Here is an 18,727-nt window from a genome sequence, read left to right as displayed (position 1 = left end):
GAGGAACCTCCATACTGCTTTCCACAATGGTTGAATTAGTTTACATTCCCACCAGCAGTGCAGGAGGGTTCCCATTTCTACACAACCTTGCCAATATTTGTTGTTGTTTGTCTTTTGGATGGTGGCAATCCTTACTGGTGTGAGGTGATATCTCATTGTGGTTTTAATTGGCATTTCTCTGATGACTAGCGATGTGGAGCATCTTTTCATGCTTCTGTTGGCCATCTGAATTTCTTCTTTGGAGAAGTGTCTGTTCAGATCCTGTGCCCATTTTTTAATTCGATTATTTGCTTTTTGTTTGTTGAGGTGGGTGAGCTCTTTATATATTTTGGATGTCAACCCTTTATCAGATCTGTCATTTATGAATATATTCTCCCATACTGTAGGATGCCTTTTTGTTCTATTGGTGGTGTCCTTTGCTGTACAGAAATGTTTCAGCTTAATATAGTCCCATTTGTTCATTTTTGCTTCTGTTTTCCTTGCCTGGGGAGATACGTTCATGAAGAAGTCACTAATGTTTATGTCCAAGAAATATTTGCCTATGTTTTTTTCTAAGAGTTTTATGGTTTTATGACTTACATTCAGGTCTTTGATTCATTTCAAATTTACTTTTGTGTATGGGGTTAGACAATGATCCAGTTTCATTCTCTTACATGTAGCTGTCCAGTTCTGCCAACACCAGCTGTTGAAGAGGCTGTAATTTCCCATTGCATGTCCATGCCTCCTTTATCGTATATAAATTGACTATATATGTTTGGGTTAATATCTGGACTTTCTATTCTATTCCACTGGTCTATGGGTCTGTTCTTGTGCCAGTAACAAATTGTCTTAATTACTGTGGCTTTATAGTAGAGCTTGAAGTTGGGAAGCGAGATCCCCCCTGCTTTATTCTTCCTTCTCAGGATTGCCTTGGCTATTCGAGGTCTTTTGTGGTTCCATATGAATTTTAAAACTATTTGTTCCAGTTCATTGAAGAATGCTGTTGGTATTTTGATAGGGATTGCATTGAATCTGTAGACTGCATTAGGCAGGATGGCCATTTTGAATGCCACAGATTTCTGTGTGTTAATTTTGTATCCTGCAACTTTGCTGAATGCAGATATTTGTTCTAGTAGTTTTGGACTGGAGTCTTTAGGGTTTTTTAGGTACAATATCATGGCATCTGCAAATAATGACAGTTTGACATCTTTACCAATCTGGATGCCTTGTATTTCTTTGTTTTGTCTAATTGCCATGGCTAGGACCTCCAGTAATATGCTGAATAACAGTGGGAAGAGTGGGCATCCCTGTCTTGTTCCCGATCTTAGAGGAAAAGCTTTCAGCTTCTGGCTATTAAGAATGATGTTGGCTGTGGGTTTGTTGTATATGGCACTATTATGTTGAGGTACTTGCCCTATATACCCATTTTGTTGAGAGTTTTTATCATGAATGGATGTTGAATTTTGTCAAATGCTTTTTCAGCATCTATAGAGATGATCGTGTGGTTTTTGTCCTTTTTGTTGATGTGGTGGATGATGTTGATGGATTTTCAAATGTTGTACCACCCTTGCATCCCTGAGATGAATCCCACTTGATCATGGTGTATGATCCCCTTGATGTATTTTTGAATTCGGTTTGCTAATATTTTGTTGAGTATTTTTGCATCTATGTTCATCAGGGATATTGGTCTGTAACTTTCTTTATTGGTGGGGTCTTTGCCTGGTTTTGGTATTAGAGTGATTCTGGCTTCATAGAATGAGTTTGGAAGTATTCCCTCCTCTTCTATTTTTTTGGAAACTTTAAGAGAATGGGTATTATGTCTTCCCTATATGTCTGATAAAATTCAGAGGTGCATCCATCTGGCCAGGGGGTTTTCTTCTTGGGTAGTTTTTTGATTACCGATTCACTTTCGTTGCTGGTAATTGGTCTGTTTAGATTTTCTGTTTCTTCCTTGGTCAGTCTTGTAAGATTGTATTTTTCTATGAAGTTCTCCATTTCTTCTAGGTTTTCCAGCTTGTTAGCATATAGGTTTTCATAGTATTCTCTAATAATTCTTTGTATTTCTGTGGAGTTTGTCGTGACTTTTTCTTTCTCATTTCTGATTCTGTTGATGTGTGTAGATTCTCTTTTTCTCTTAATAAGTCTGGCTAGGGGTTTATCTATTTTGTTTATTTTCTCAAAGAACCACCTCTTGGTTTCATTTATTTTTTCTATTGTTTATTTTTCTCAATTTTATTTCTTCTCTGATCTTTATTATGTCAACCTTCTGCTGACGTTGGGCCTCATTTGTTCTTCTTTTTCCAGTTTCAATAATTGTGACTTTAGACTGTTCATTTGGGATTCTTCTGCCTTCTTTAAATAGGCCTGGATTGCTATATACTTTCCTCTTAGAACTGCATTCGCTGCGTCCACAGAAGTTGGGGCTTTCTGCTGTTGTTGTCATTCGTCTCCATATATTGCTTGATCTCTATTTTAATGTGGTCATTGATCCATTGATAATTTAGGAGCATGTGATGAGCCTCCATGTGTGCGTGAGCCTTTTTGTTTTCTGTGTACAATTTATTTCTAATTTTCTACCTTGGTTTTCTGAGAAGTTGGTTGGTAGAATTTCAATCTTTTTAAATTTACTGAGGCTCTTTTTATTGCATCGTATGTGGTCTTTTCTGGAAAATGTTCCATGTGCACTTGAGATGAATGAGTATAGAGTTCTGTAGATGTCTGTTACTTCCATCTCTTCTAGTGTGGTGTTCAGTGCCTCTGTGTCCTTACTTATTTTCTGTCTGATGGATCTGTCCCTTGGAGTGAGTGGTATGTTGAAGTCTCCTAGGACAAATGCATTGCATTCTATTTCCTCCTTTAATTATGTATTTCTTTCACATACGTCGGTGCTCCTGTATTGGATGCATATATTTATAATGGTTATATCCTCTTATTGGACTGACCCCTTTATCATTATGTAATATCCCTCTTTATCTCTTGTTACTTTCTTTGTTTTGAAGTCTATTCTGCCTGATATAAATACTGCAACACCTGCTTTTTTCTCCTTATTGTTTGCATGAAATATCTTTCTACATCCCTTGACTTTCAGTCTGTGCATGTCTTTGGGTTTGAGGTGAGTCTCTTGTAAGCAGCATATAGACTGGTCTTGCTTTTTTATCCATTCTGTTACTCTGTGTCTTCTGATTGGTGCATTCAGTCCATTCACATTTAGGGTGATTATTGAAAGAAATGTACTTATTGCCATTAAAGGCTTTACATTCATGGTTACCAAAGGTTCAAGAGTAGCTTCTTTACCATCTAACCATCTAACTTAACTTGCTTATTGAGCTATTATAAACACAGTGTGATGATTCTTTATTTTTCAACCTTCTGAAAACTCCTCCTCCATTCCTTTTATGTAAGGTGTTTTATTCTGTACTCTTTTGTTTCCTTTGACTGCTGTTGTGAATAGTTCTAATTTTTTGCCTTTAGTTAGAATTTCATTGGTCTGCTTTCTTTGCTGTGATTTCATTTTCTCTGGTGACATCTATTTAGCCTTAGGAGTTCTTCCATCAAGAGCAGTCCCTTTAAAATATCCTCTAGAGGTGGTTTGTGGGAGGCAAATTCCCTCAACTTTTGCTTGTCTGGGAATTGTTTAATCCCTCCTTCATATTTAAATGATAATCGTGCTGGATAGTATTCATGGCACAAGCCCTTCTGCTTCATTGCATTAAATATATCATGCCATTCTCTTCTGGCCTGTAAGGTTTCCTCTGAAAAGTCTGATGATAGCCTGATGGGTTTTCCTTTGTACGTGATCTTTTTTCTCTCTCTGGCTGCCTTTAATACTCTGTCCTTGTCTTTGATCTTTGCCATTTTAATTATTATATGTCTTGGTGTTGTCGTCCTTGGGTCCCTTGGGTTGGGAGAACTGTGGGCTTCCATGGTCTGAGAAACTATTTCCTCCCCCAGTGTGGGGAAGTTTTCAGCAATTATTTCTTCAAAGACACTTTCTATACCTTTCTCTCTCTCTTCTTCTGGTACCCCTATAATGTGAATATTGTTGCGTTTGAATTGGTCACACAGTTCTCTTCATATTCTTTCATTCCTGGAGATCCATTTATCTCTCTCTGCCTCAGTTTCTCTGTCTTCCTGTTGTCTGATTTCTATTCCATTAACAGTCTCTTGTACCTCATCCAGTCTGCTCTTAAGTCCTTTCAGAGATTGTTTTATTTCTGTATTCTCCCTCCTAATTTGATCCTTTAGCTCTTGCATATTTCTCTGCATGTCCATCAGAATGGTTATGACTTTTATTTTGAATTCTGAAAAGGTGTGAGTTTTAAATTAACATCACATGCAATAAAGAACTAGTAGTGAAATAGTCAGAGAAAGACAAATATTACCTGATTATATGTGGAATGCAAAAAATAAACAAAAAAAACATAAAACCCAGACTCATAGAGAACAGGCTGGTGATTGCCAGAGGGGAGCAGAGAGGGAGGCATGAAATGTGTGAAGCAGATTAGAGTACAAACTTCTAGTTATAAAATAAGTCAGTCACAGGGAAGTAATGTACAGCATGGGGAATATGGTCAATAATATTGTATTAACTTTGTATGCTTTCAGATGATGACAAGACTTACTGCACTGACCATTTTCCAGTTTATTCAAATGTCAAATCACCATGCTATACACCTGGAACTAATATAGCATATAGCATGTCAATTAGATCTCAAAAAAAAACAAAAAACAAAACTAATATCCAGTGGTTCCTTCATGTAGTTCCTCTAATTACACTAGCTTTCCTCAAGTATTATTTTAATTCTTAATTACTAGTATTAAAACTTTTTATTTCTAATTTTCATTGACGTATACGGCATTGGGGTTACCATATGGGCTAAATGGTCTTGGAATCCACAAATGTAATTTAGGAATGTGGAATGTCTGCCTCATTTAAGAGTGCTAGTATGAAAAAAATAAGTTAAACTCCCTAGCAATATCAGTGGCTAAACCTTTGCCACCAGCTTGTGAACACCTGCTCTCTTTGTGCTTTCTGTCTCATTCTGTAAATCTCCTACCTTTCTTTATCTGGACCATATTTTCAGGGATGTCAAACAATCCTACGACTTTGCCTTAGCATGCAATCATAATCAAGGGCATTGGACAAGAAATCAAACCACTTTGGTTATTTTATATCACGGTGGTATTTCAAATACAATTTAAAACATCAACTCAATTAAAAAGACTTTCTGTGTGATTTTTAAACAAACCCTAGAACCACATCCAGTTCCAAGTTAAGGATGGTCTGTGCTTGACCAAGAAGCGAGGACTCTTCTGGAGCAGGGAATTATTCCGTACAACCAAAGTAGGACCCAAGAGAATATCCAACATACCTAGACGGACTGCGACTCACATGGCAGTATTGAAAAGTGGCAGGACTGTGCTGGGCATGGGAATCAGTTGGGGAGGCTCAAATACACCCACAGATCCCTGAGTGACAGACAACCTGGGACAGCAGGATCAGAATCAAAGTGGCTGGGCCTCAGAATCTGTACTTTTTAAAAACGTAACTGAAGTGGACAGCAATCAAATGGGCATGTGAGAACATTAATCTGGAGAACCCACTGATGGTGGAGTGGAGAAGAAGAGGCCCATCGGTAGCAGCTAATGCTCACTCCTCCTCCATCTTTCTCTCTGTCAAGCAGTTCTATAAGGGGAAAAGCAAGCACAGAAAACAGCAGATTGATACTGGTTTGAAAGGCAAAGCAACCTATTATTAAAAAAAGAAAACCATGTAGATGGCAGCAGAAACAAAATGGGTGACCTCGAGTCCTGACTGCATTTTTCATTAAGCAAACCAAGTCAAGCTGTCTTAGTGCAAAGACAAAGGACCTAAGAGTCAAAAGACTTGAGCTGAAACATCAAAATTATCATTTACTACCTTTATGACCATATACGAGTCTCTTAGTGCATTTCAGTGTTCTCATAAACACTGAAATAAAAGTGATGTCATGATTGTAACAGTGGTTGTAAGTCAAGGTGCTACACCAAAGTAAATTATAATAGAAGCCAGCTATCTCCTCAATCGCAGGTGCCTCTACTTCACCAATGATATATTTCCCTTCTTCCCTTTTCCATCATTGGAAATCTGTATCATCTACACTTATCACTCTTCCTTCTTTATATTTGTGTCATGACTCCAACGTTTCCTAAAAGCCTGATCTTGAGATCTACAATGGCCTTTCCCTTCCCTGCCCAAATTTTGATTTTTATTATTCACTGTTTTGTCCCCTAATCGCTGGATCTGTATCAGGTATTTCTGCAACTGTAATCTCTTCCAACATCAACTTACAGTCATTCCTTCAAGAACAAAAATTTATTGTGACCTACGGTATGTCATGTACAGTTCTAGGTTTGAACTTGGAATGAACAAAGACCAAAATCCCTGTCTTTATGGAGTTTATATTCTATGGTGACAGAGGGATAGAACATCTGGGAAGAATTAGTTCCTATTCAGCAGAGATAAATGAAGAAGTAAAAAGAGACCTGGCATAAAAAGCAGTTTGCCTGTAATGTAGAAATGCCAGTGGAGGGGAGCCAGGGAATAGGCAATTCTTGCTAGCAGGGTAAAGCAGATTAGAGTAGGAATGGACTGATTGGGAATACAGTGCGGGAGGGATGGCGCAGGAACACAAAAACCAAGAAACAACATATGTAAATTAGTCTCTTAGAAGATAAGGTCTTAAGCAAAAAAGAAAATGGAACAGGTAAGGGAGCTTAGGAAGGGGTTGCAATTTTGAAGACCAAATATTTGAGACAACAGGTGGGTGCTCATTAGCTTACAGTTAAAATCATTTTAAACTGTACACCACTAAACGACCTTTGCTGCACCCACGTCTACACAATACTTCAATCAGTCGAGACACACAAACGAAGAGAAAATTAGTAAATGTGCAAACATATCTGCAAAAGAATCCTAAACTAGTCAACAAAACCAAGTTGGAGTACAAGGAAGCTCTGCTGTTGGCATCTAGCCTTAGGATGCTTTACGTAATCAGGAGAGCTTACTTTAGAGCACAGGGTGAACTTTAGCCTATATCTACTGTGCCAGCAATAGGGAGAGAAACCTTTGTCCTACTTTTTAATCATTTTAATAACGTAACTCAGTAAGACACCTACATAACCGAAGAGCACAGCAGTGGGGAGGGGTGGATTATGCTGATACAAATTTTAAATATAAACATGTAACTTCCTACATTGGTTATAACAATCAACAACATTTCCCATTATTCAATTATGGAGAAGGGACAGGATTAAGGGATTTGAGAGTCAAACTTAAATGTACAGCCAGCATGGGGAATAGAGTCAGTGGTTCTGTAACACCTTTCTGTGTTGACAGACAGTAACTGCATTAGGAGTGGTGATGCTTTAGTAATATGGGTAACTGCTGAACCACTGTGTTGTATATTTGAAAACAATGTAGGATTGTGTAGTAACTATAATTCAATTTAAAAAAATTTTCATGTACATGATCTACTAAGGCATGAATATCTAATTCATTTCCTGGGAAATTATTTTACTACTTACATAATTAGGAATTTAGATGTAGGGTAGGAATGGAGAACAAGATATTTTCGTTGAGATATGTGATTTTCATGTGACAGTCATATTCAGAACTGTAGCCCACTCAGAGACAGGATGGGTTACAACTTCAAGAATTAGAAACTAGTTTCAAGAGAATTTAATCATCCACTGATAAATGTCATAATCTCATTAAATGCTTGGCAATGCCTTGGCACAGATTTTCAGGGTGAAGGATTATTCAGTTGAGTCTAAATGGCAATTCAGGTGTGCAGGTATTTTGCATTCACTTTCTGGACTTTCTTTGAGTATTTACAAATAGCTATTAAAGGGGCCATAACTATACTAAGGCATATTTTCTTACTGGTGAAAACAATGCAAAACATACATATCATTTTTATGTGTGTACATATATTTCTATACAAAAATATAGAAAAACTAAGCTTCTCACTTTTTATTATACATGTAAAATGCAAAAATTACTTCCAGAATATTCAGAGTCATGCTTCTTTAGGGCAGGGAAGACTTAACAATGACGGACTGACTTCATGAAAAAACTGCTATACACCTAAAATAACTCCTTTAAACCTCACAAGAAGGTATTATTCCCCATCTCACAAAGGAGAAAACATACATAGAAATTAATTGCCCAAGGTCAACAGAGAGTAAAGGCACAGCCAGACTGAAACCTAGAAGTCATAGTCCAACTTTAATGCTTTTAATTGCTGTCATTCTATTTTTAATGTCAAAGAAAACCCAAAGTCTCAACGACTTACTTTACTACTGAGAAAAATAAAGCCCTGTTAGAATTAGAATAAGATATTTGTTCAAAGTCACATAGCTAGTTAGTGACTAGAAACCACAGGGCCTGATTACCAGCTCAGTGTCACACCAACTGCTAACACATAGAAGTATCTTAAAACAAATGCAGGGGCAAGTGTAAAAATACACATTTGACTTTTTTTAAAGCATTAAACCGTAAGTGTGGAAAACAGGTAAACAAAACAAAACCATACGGTTAACATGACCAAATGCTAACTAACAGTAGTTATGTGAGTAGTAAGAGAATGGGTGGTTCTTTTTTCTTAATCCCTTGCCCAATGTATAAAATATTTCAATATTTTTGTAATATTATAATTGGAACACACACACAGCATTCTTGTGGAGACTAAAAACACGGGCTGAAATAAGAAAACAGATAAACATTCATTCACCCAAAATTAATCCCTTACAGGAAAGGGAGACTCCAGCTACTTGTCTTAAAAACAGTATGCCATCCTAGCAGTTCAAGAGAAAGGCATACTACGAATTAAATTTCTGATTAAGTAACCGGCTTTAAGTACAACGTGCATTAAAAAGTTGGTCCCATTTCACCTTGCAGATTTGAGTCAGGCAGAAAATGTTTGATTTTGCACAAGCACCCACTTTAACCCTTTACTGGCAGCTCGAAAGATAGCTAATGCGAGCTAACAGCCCATCGTAAGAAATAAGTAGTTCGTAACATTACGCAAAATTTTATGTTTAATATAAAGGTTTTGACATCTAAAAATATTTTTTTTCGAGTTGCAGAACCTCCCTTTAAATTCAATATACTATGCGTTCACAATGGAATTATTGGAACTGCAAAAGTTGAGCTCCCTACTGAATAGTGTTAACGTGCACAAAAGTGGTTTCGAGGGAAAAGAGCTGGGGGCGGCGTAATGCGGAAGGTTCGTTAATGCCATCCAAGTTTTTAAGCTAGCTTTTGTTGCAGGCAAGGTGCTGTGGAGGGATGTATGTGACAGACTGGACTTGTGCCAGTCCTCCTGGAACTCCTGATCTAGTAGTGATAAGTCCAAGGTCATCATGAAAGGAAATAAAAGGGGCGTGAACACAGAGGTGCGACAGGGAGATCGGCGGAAAGTGCCAGATCAAGTGGACAGGACCCAGACACGTTAGGGATCACAGAGCCTGAAATCGCTGCAGTCCCCGGGGTCGTGAGAGAGGAAGTGTCCGTCCCTGCGCAAGAACAGAGCAGTCCGTTCCCAGGACAGCATCACTCCCGATCCCAGGACAGCATCCCTTCGGCCTCCCCGATACCGGGCCGGGTTCCGGGGCAGGGACCGGAGGCGGCAGCGAAGGGGCTACGGGGCCGCCCCAGTTTCCACAAGAAATCCACCCGGGCTGCGCGGCGCCCTTAGCAAGACCTCACCTGGACAGACCAGCGTCCTGGACGCTCTGAAGCGGATGAGGCTTCCAACTGCCCTGGAAGCCACCATCTTGAGATGAAAAGGACGAACGAGGAAAGCGCTTTGAATGGGGGCGGGGGGCAAAGGACTTTTCCTCCAGCAGCAAGGCCCCAGCCAGGCGTCCGACGTACTGCCCTTTAAAACCCCGATTCCAAGTTCCCACCGGCCCCCTAACTCGGCCCTCGCTAAAGGGCTAATACGGTGGAAAGAACTCTTTCTCCGGTGGAACGAAGGAGGCTCACCGAGGAGGCGGGAAACACTAACGGTTCTCCAGTCAGGCAGGCGGCGGGCAGCCCGAGAGACTCGCGTAGCCCGCGGAATAGGAAGGACCTAATCCTAGGCAGGACCCGCCTACTAGTCGGGACGCGTCCCGTCACTTGCGTCTGAACCTAGATTGGAAGCCGGTCTCTGAGCAGTCTTCTTTAGGTGAGACTGTGCTTGCACTCGGCTTTCCGCCCGGCCTTTCCCAGCGAGAGCCGTGCTTCCGTTCCCATTTTTTTCGCGGTGCCGGCGGCCGCCCCCTTCCTCGGGGACTGGAATTGGAGAGAACACAACCGAAGAAAGCTCTTCCGGTGAGGTCCTGCAGTACCAACGCGTTCGGCGCTGTGACTTGGACTAGCTTTCTCTGTAGCTCTCACAGCCGGATCACCTGTGTTTTTAGTTTACCGTCGCAGAGTAACGAACTGTTTCCTTGTCTGTGGGTAGGCAGTGTTTGTTGTTCACCTGCTTTTCCTGTAGCCGGGTTAGCAGTACAGAGATTTAGAACCGGCGTGGGTTTACCCCATTCCTGCTACTGGGAGTGGGACTCGATCATGTGATCTGTTGGGACTTGAGTTTGGGGGAGTTGAGATATTCCAATTTACTGCTTGGTGAACCAGTGCTCCAGAGGATCTAAGAACCGAAAGGTAACTGGTGATTCTATGGTTACGTGTCCCCTTGACTTCCTCGGTGAAGCGCTTGAATCAGAGTGATTTTACCCATGATCACAGGTGGTGGAAATAGGACTTAAACCTACACCTACTAACTTCTAGTCTAGAGCTCCGCACCGCATGGTAGCTGTTTTTGTGGTGGGAAGATAGTCTCGAGTCCTCGAGTAAAGGCATTTGATTCCAAAAGGAAATAATGTTGAGAACCCACTAGGCACTTTCACGCAATCTCTTTTAATCCTCCTGATCTCGAATTGTTACTCGCATTTTCTAGCTGAACTTTGGGAGGCTCAGAGAGCTTATGTTATTTTTCTGGTAGGTGGCAGAGCCACGAATATGTCTGACTGCTCACCACATTGACTGTTCCGCGAGAGGGGGATCAAGAGTGGCCAGAGGGAAATGGTAGGAAGTCGAGGCTGAAATGAGGAGTACCGAAAGAAGGAAGAGAGGTTTCTGTTTGAACCTCCAGTGAAATAGGGAGTCCTCCACTGCTGTAAGCACTTTACAGAAACTGGATGACTAGTGATGATTTCACTTACCAAAAAGGATTCTTTATGACTTTCATAGGCACTCCAACTCAAAATATTTTTACAATTCAAAGCTTGTCTCCTGTCCACCTAACGCTCTCTTCTGCTAGTAATTCCGTATAACTCATTATTTAGATCAGGGGTGGCAAACTTCTCTTAAGGGCCAGATAAATAGTTCAGGATTTGCAAACCCACACTGATCTCTGCCTTATATAAAGTCTTTGTTTTGTTTTACTCAGCACCTGATTGAAATGTAAAAAGTATTGTCAGCTCAAGGCCCAGGGGTTGTCCTTTGCCAACCCTTAATTTTGATGACTCTTTTGGCTCATAACTTTTTTTACCCTGTACTCTTATCATAATCATCAGCTCTGGCAGGACAGAAATGTTACGTTTCTTACTGTGGCTTCCACAGAGGGGAACTAAGTACAGTTATACCACCACCCGCTGTTAATGAATAGTAAGTACATGTATAACCTTACAATGTATCAGGAACTGTTCTGAGTGCATTAAGGATATTAATGTAGTTATTCCTCACAAAAATCCTATGAGGTAGGTACTGGAATTTTCTACATCTTACAGATGAATTGAATTACCCGGTTACTTAATCTTTCTCTGTCTTAGTAGTAATTTAAGCTTAAACTCATATAACCAGGGTGGAGCCAGGGTTTGGTTTTGGACAGCCTGGTTTTAGAGTCTGTACTCTTAACCATTACATTGTGTCTTAAAATTGTAAAGATGAGCTGTTAAAGACACTCCAGGTTGCTTTCATTATTTGGCTAGCCCCTTTTTTCGTAGGTGTCTGCAACTTCATCCAACTTTCCGTAGTTCTGCACCCTACTCAAGCTCGTGCTACTTAGAGTTTCCATGCCCACCCCCTCCCCCAAATCCTTGAGTCAAAATGTCTATTTCTTAAAGCTTAGAGCAAATAACAGTAAAGGTCAACCTTCCAATGGAGTAATTTGCTAGTCCCTCTTGGTTTTGAAATATCTACTTAAAAAATTTTAAAGGAATATATATTATATGTAATTTTTTTCAGAAACTACAGGAGAGTCTAAAGAAAATAAATATACCTGTAATTCCATCATCCAGAGATAACTATCATTAACATTAAGCTTCATATTTTTCCAGATTTTTTTTATGCATGTGATATTTTTATATATATAAAATGTTAATATATGTAGATATTAAATAAAACTACAATTATATTGTACATAAAAAACAAAATGCACATAAAAAATTTAAGAAAACAGAATAAAATTTTCCTTTGCAGCTAAGACTCTTAACTTTATGGACTTTATTTTCTCTTTCATAAAATGAGTCTCATCCATATTCTGCATCTTAATATATATTTTTCACTTTGTATGTATTATGGGGATCCTCCATCTCAGTATATGCATGTATGTCGTTATGTTTCATTTTTCTTACCAAACTGCTACACGGTATTCCATGGTTTGTTGTATTATAATTTATTTAACCATTTCCTACTGATGTGCATTTATATTAGTTTGTTTTCCAGCAATGTAAACAATGCTACCATGAACACCTTGAGTATTTCTATAGGCCAGAGATCTGTGTATGTTACACATACCCCTCGAGTACTTATAGGTTAAAGACCGGTAAGAGGAATTAATTACTGGTCTCAGAAATTCACAGTTCAGATTTTGATAGGTAACTGAAAATTGTCTTTCAAAAAGATCTCGGCAGTTTACGCTTCTGGCAACTGCCATGCAGATACCTAAATAGATGCCTTCTTACTGGGGTTGTATATTAACCAAATTTTTTTTTTGGCCAATCTGATAATCCCAAAATGGTGTCTTGTTTTACTTAAATTTTTTTTATTGTTAGTGAGGTTGCACACTTAAAATTTCTTCGACATTTTAATTTCTAATGTGAATTTTTTATTTTATTTTTTCCTTTTGGTCATGTATTAGGAGGGAACCTTTCAGTTTCAAGTAACAGAAAATTCAACCCAAATTGGCTAGACCGACTAGACCACCCCGAAATCAATTCCAGTGTTCTGGCAATACCATCCATACCCGATAGGTTACCTGAACCAGTGTCCCTGGCAAAGAGAATGAGATTTTTCTGATTGGTTTAAACTCTGAAGTTGGACTAGATTCAATCCTATGTAAATCACACATGGCAGCTACATAATGGGTTGAAGTGGGTATTGGGGTAAAAATCAGATTCCATTAAAGACTGTTCCTCTTTTTCCTGCAATGTACAGAGCTCTTCATGGATTATGGGTAATTAATCCTGTGTCTGTTTGACATGTTACAAATATTTTTTGTGAATGTATTGTTTACTTTTTAACTTAATTTTAGTATCTTTTGCTGTGTAGATATTTTAAATGTTTGTTTAACCAGATTCATTAGTTATTCTTTTCCATTATGGCCTCTGGGTTTTATGTCATATGTAGGGAGCCTTTTTCCCACCCAAGATTAAAAGAATTTCAGATGTCTTCTAGTATCTTTGTGTTAAAAAATATGTATTTAGATAAATCCATCTGGAATTTACTTGTACTTACTGTATGGGTTATGTACCTACATTTTTTCCCAAATGGTTAGTTGTTTGCCCAGCAAATCTATTGCATAATTCATCATTCTCCCACTTACTTGAAGTGCTATCTTTATTATATACTTAATTCTCATACACGAGTCTGTTTCTGAACTTGCTACATCCTCTTCTGTTGATTAATTTCTTCCTGTGCCAGAATTGCACATCTAATTACTAGTGTTTTATAGCAAGTTTTGATAACTATTAGAGCAAGGTCCCCCTTTTTCTTTATCAACATTTTCTTGGCTATTTTCATGAATTCTATTTCAGGATGAACTTTATTTTCTTAAGGGAATTTGTATCACAGACTCATGTGGCATCCTGTGCAGCTTCTAGAGACAGTGGTGCCCGTCTCATGACCACTTTTTGTCTCCCTGGCTAAAGGCCTTTGAGTATACCTAGGCTGGTGAACCCAGAGCTTGGATTCGTTCATCTCTTTCCAATCCACATATTTGGAGTACAATGATTTTGTTTTCCTTTTTATCCATAGGGTCTTTTTAGTCTATAAAGACCCAAGAGAAGTTAAACAAGGCTTTTCTCTTATCTATTGTATTTGTGTAACAAATGATCCAGAAATGTAACATTTTAAAGCAAAAAAAATGTACTATCTTCTATAGTTTGTGAGAGCCACTTGGCTCGGTTGTTCTGAGAAGTTTCGCGCAGGATTGCAGTGAGATGGTTGGCCATGGTTGCCGTCACCTGGAAGTTTGCCTGGGTGCCTTCCTATGCTAGCGGTTTCTCTTCCAGGCTCACTGAAGTGGCTGCTGGCGGGAGACAGCAGTTCCTCACGACACGGGCCTCTTCATAAGGCTGCTCCAGTCTTGCCAGCTGCCTTCTCCCAGAGTGAGGGACCTGAGAGAGATCAAGACCGAAACTGCAGTATTTCCTGTAGTCTAAGTGACATACAATTGCTGCTGACACATTTTGTTTGTTTACACAAACCAACTGTGGTACAGTGTGGGAGGCAACTGTGCAAGGGTGTGAATACCAAACTAGAGATTACTGGGACCATCTTGGAGGCTGGCTAACACGGCCTTCAATGGCAAATCTCACCAGTTTATTCTTACCATTTTTTTTTCTTAAGTTAAAATGTGTTCCAAAATCGAGAAATTGTAAAAGATGTACACTTTGAGATCTTCCCTATCCCTCTTCCCTTAACTGTTTCCTTCCTTCCAGCCAGCCTTTAACGTCTTATTTCTACTTGCAGGAATATTTTGTGCAGGTACAAGGAAATGTATATATCACTTTTTCTCTTATTAACATCAATGATAGCAGCTTACACACTATTTTGCATGTTGCTTTCTTCACTTAATACAGATCTGAAAGGGTTCCACATTGGTATATAATTTACTTATCTTTTATAGCTGTATAATATTTCACTGGGTGGTTATAGCATGGGTGGTTTCTGTCATACATTGGAAGCCTTTTACTTATCCAGTTCTCTGTTGGTTGTTCTAATCTTTTCTTATTATAGAAAGTGACAACAAAGGTCATGTCCCGTGTGTGTAAATAACATCTATGAAGTAAATTCATGGAAGTGGAATTGTTGGATCAAAAGTTAGGTGCAGTTGTAGTTTTGACAGTTGCTAAATTGCACCCCTTAGAGGCTGCACCAGTTTACACACTCAGCTGCAGGATATGAGAGTGCCTGTTTGTGCGTACTCTCAGCACACGTCTAGCAAACCTTTGAGTCTGTGGTTTGAGAGTTCAAATACTGTATCTCTGTGTGTTTTTAATTTGCATTTCTCTTACGAATGAGTTTGAACATCTTTTCATGTATCTAAGCCATTTTTATTTCCATTTCTGTAAGCAATCTGTTCATATCTTTTGTCCCTTTTTTTCCCTACTAATTTGTGGGAACTCATTTTTAGGAATTTAGGGCAGTGGTTAGTATATTTTGAACATTTTTTAATATATGGGGTTTTAAAAGTTTTTATTATTTTGTAACCGCATCACGCTTATAAAAACAGTAGCAAGTGCGGTACACAACTTTTTCTTACAGCCGTTGAGAGTAAGTGGATGATATATCGCACTATTCCTGAATACTTTGCTGTGTATTCCCTTCAAATACAAACATTCCATTAGGCATTCTACATAATCACAATACCATCTTCAAAATCAGGAAGTTAACACTGGTGGCTTCATTTTCCTGTTCAGCAATCTCTCATTGGCCCTAGAGAAGGGCATAAACTCTGGAGCTACACTGTCTGGTTTCAAATCCCAGCTCCGCCTCTTACGAGGTATGGATCACTGGGTAAAGCCCTCAGTCCTTGTATGTCTCAGTGTTGTCATCCCTTATGAAGGGTGTAATAGAATAGTGATTTCATACTAAAAGTGGTTTTAACATTGTTATAATAATATTAGAAGAAAGATGGTTGTAATAGATTAAATTGTAAGTATTTTATAGTAGCCATGGATGAGGTTATCAGAGATCATAGACTATAAAATAAGCTACACATTCAAATAATCCAGGATGTATTTCTCATCTTCTCCTTTTACATTTCACAATGGCTTCCATCTTGACTTATACTTTTAAAAGTCTTCCCAGTACATCCAGATGGGCCCACAGATTTTGTAAGTTTAATTTGGTTTTTCTTTTTTAAGATTAGATTTGGATTTATAAGCGTTTTACATATTGAATTGTATTGCATTTTGTAAACACTTTATTTTTGTCTTCCAGCTCTAAGACCTCTGAGATGTTCATCCCAGCTACAAGCTGCCCCAGGTACAATACTGTGTAAAATGAACATTTCTGATTTAAATGTGAGATTCTAGATACTAGGTTTATGAATTCTTAATAAAAACCAAAACTAATTTGTTAATTCACCTTTTTTATGAGCAACATGAACATCGCTGTTGCCTTCAAATTAAAACATCATAGGGCCGGGCAATAATGATATTACATGGTGTTGGGTTGGGCTGGAGGATTTTGACAGGAGGTTGCTTTCTGGAATTTGGAGCCAGATAGAGTTGGTTGTTCATGTACATTGCTGATCAGTTTATTCACCCACTGGCTGTCCGTTGGGAGATGATTAGCTCACAAACACTCTTTAGAGTATTGTGGAGCCACAAATTAACTTTCTAACTTGGCATTACTGATAGGCTTCTCTATTAATAAATACCTTCTTCTCTGATAAACCAGAGGATCCATTCCTGAAAAAGAGGTGAGTGGGTAAGTAGATAATAAAAGAAGGTTGTTTGGTCAATATGAAATGAAAAGGTAAGGAAATTTGTAGATTTTCTATGGTCATTTAGTCCCTTGGTAAACTCAGTGACTTCACTGTTGACTACCTATGTTTACAGAACATGCTGTTGGTATGTATTTTCTCTGGCCTGCCTCACAAGTTCATTGTTTTCCTTGCCCAGGTCCTGTATTGACCTATGACTTCTGGTTTTGATTTTATTGCGGTGTTCCTACTTGGGTCATGAGTTAACAGAAAGCACCTTAGTAGGATTTAGAAGACCTCTACTCTGTTCCAGTTCTACCTATTTCTGGGCAGTATGGCCTTGAAGTGGTCATGTCACTTCCCTGTGCTTTAGTTTCTTTGTCTAAAACAGAATAACAGTTCTAGTCTTGTTAACTTCAAATAGTTATGGAGATAACTAGAAGCACTTTTGGCAACTCTGTAAACTCAGTATCAAGATGATACTTTTATATTGTTTTACAAAAGTATATTCTCAGAGATCTGTTGCCTAATTCCACCATGCGAAAGTTTCATGTTGTCCTATAACAAATGTATTTCCTGTGGGCTTCTAAATGATAACTAGAATGTAGATTTGGATTAGCCGTTTGAAGAATAATTCCTTTCTGCGTCATTTCACCTTTCCCCTAATTCTAGTGTTTATCCAGGCCTTTGCTTGGCAGTCACAAAAGTAAACCTGATTCTTGCCAGCTGGGTGAAGGTCATACTGAATACCACCGAGGGAAAGCATTAATGTAGCATTTAGAGTACTCTTCTGCATACTGTTCCTTATCTGATCTTGTGTGTCTGTTTCCCCAGCTATATTGTAAACCTTTTCCTATCCCTAGTGGCTAACACCCTACAGGTGATTTGTGTTGACACTGATAATGATAGTGGTGGAAGAAGGCGATGGTGAGACCAAAGAATGTCAGCTGATTTGAAGGGAGGTAGCGGCCATGTGCTCCCTCGCTAAACAGGTTTTCGGTTGCAATAATTTTTGAACTAATTCCTCCTGAAGCTCGTGTGAATATTCCTGCTTGGCAGAGCTCTTAGGATGAAGGAATTAGAATAGAGGGATACAGGATTTATTATATTTCAGTCATCGGATGGACTGGAAATGTGTCTCATGGAAATTTTTATTGATTCACTGGTTATATGTGGTGTAACACATGCTACAGTGGTATGATACATGATGGATCTTTTATCTGCTTTCATTTTAATTGTATATATAAAATACAGAATGTATATCAGTCACCCATACACTCCTAGGTTTTGAAGTTGGGAGGAGGAGCATTTGAGGTCATCTAGTCCAGCTTCCATGTTTGCAAATGAGAAAGTTTTGGCAGGCAGGAACTGGAACCCACATATTCAATTGAGATTCTTATAATGTTTGCTACTGTGTGCGCATAGCTCCATAAATATATGAAAAGGAGACTTTGAGAATATTCCAATGTGGTTAGGAACCAATGTTCATATGATGGAGAATGAGAGTCTTTTGGGTGACTGTTTAATACATAATGAATATTATTTTAAAATGTGGTTGTAGCATTAGTTTAATTAGTTTATAATGTGCTAAATTGTTTGGAAGAAGGAATTTTTGACCCAGAGATTGCCATAGATGTTTACATGCATGAACTATATATCACTGTAGTTATCAGGGAAGGCTTTACTTGGAGGTGGGATGTGAACAAGACCTTGTAGGGCAGGTAAAAATTAAATGGACAAACGGGCCAATCAGAAGAGAGGGTACGTGAATGAAGGCAAGGAGG

The 18,727-nt window shown here is 38.7% G+C and overlaps 2 protein-coding genes across 2 annotated transcripts in view; one reads left to right on the top strand and one right to left on the bottom strand.

Moving 5' to 3' along the window:
- The window catches only part of HADHA (hydroxyacyl-CoA dehydrogenase trifunctional multienzyme complex subunit alpha), a 51,254-nt gene extending 41,174 nt beyond the window's left edge, over nt 1–10,080 (bottom strand). The window contains exon 1 of the mRNA XM_036881913.2: nt 9,731–10,080. Within this exon, the coding sequence (XP_036737808.2) occupies nt 9,731–9,797 (67 nt within the window). The 5' untranslated portion in view covers nt 9,798–10,080. The remainder of the gene's footprint in view (nt 1–9,730) is intronic.
- A 23-nt stretch (nt 10,081–10,103) lies between these two features.
- HADHB (hydroxyacyl-CoA dehydrogenase trifunctional multienzyme complex subunit beta) overlaps nt 10,104–18,727 on the top strand; it is a 92,794-nt gene continuing 84,170 nt past the window's right edge. Inside the window, exon 1 of the mRNA XM_057497357.1 lies at nt 10,104–10,193. The gene's annotated coding sequence lies outside the window, so the exon portion shown is untranslated. The remainder of the gene's footprint in view (nt 10,194–18,727) is intronic.

Source organism: Manis pentadactyla, chromosome 2 (assembly GCF_030020395.1).
Source record: "Manis pentadactyla isolate mManPen7 chromosome 2, mManPen7.hap1, whole genome shotgun sequence".
NCBI lineage: Eukaryota > Metazoa > Chordata > Mammalia > Pholidota > Manidae > Manis > Manis pentadactyla.
This window is presented reverse-complemented; position numbering and strand designations above follow the sequence as displayed.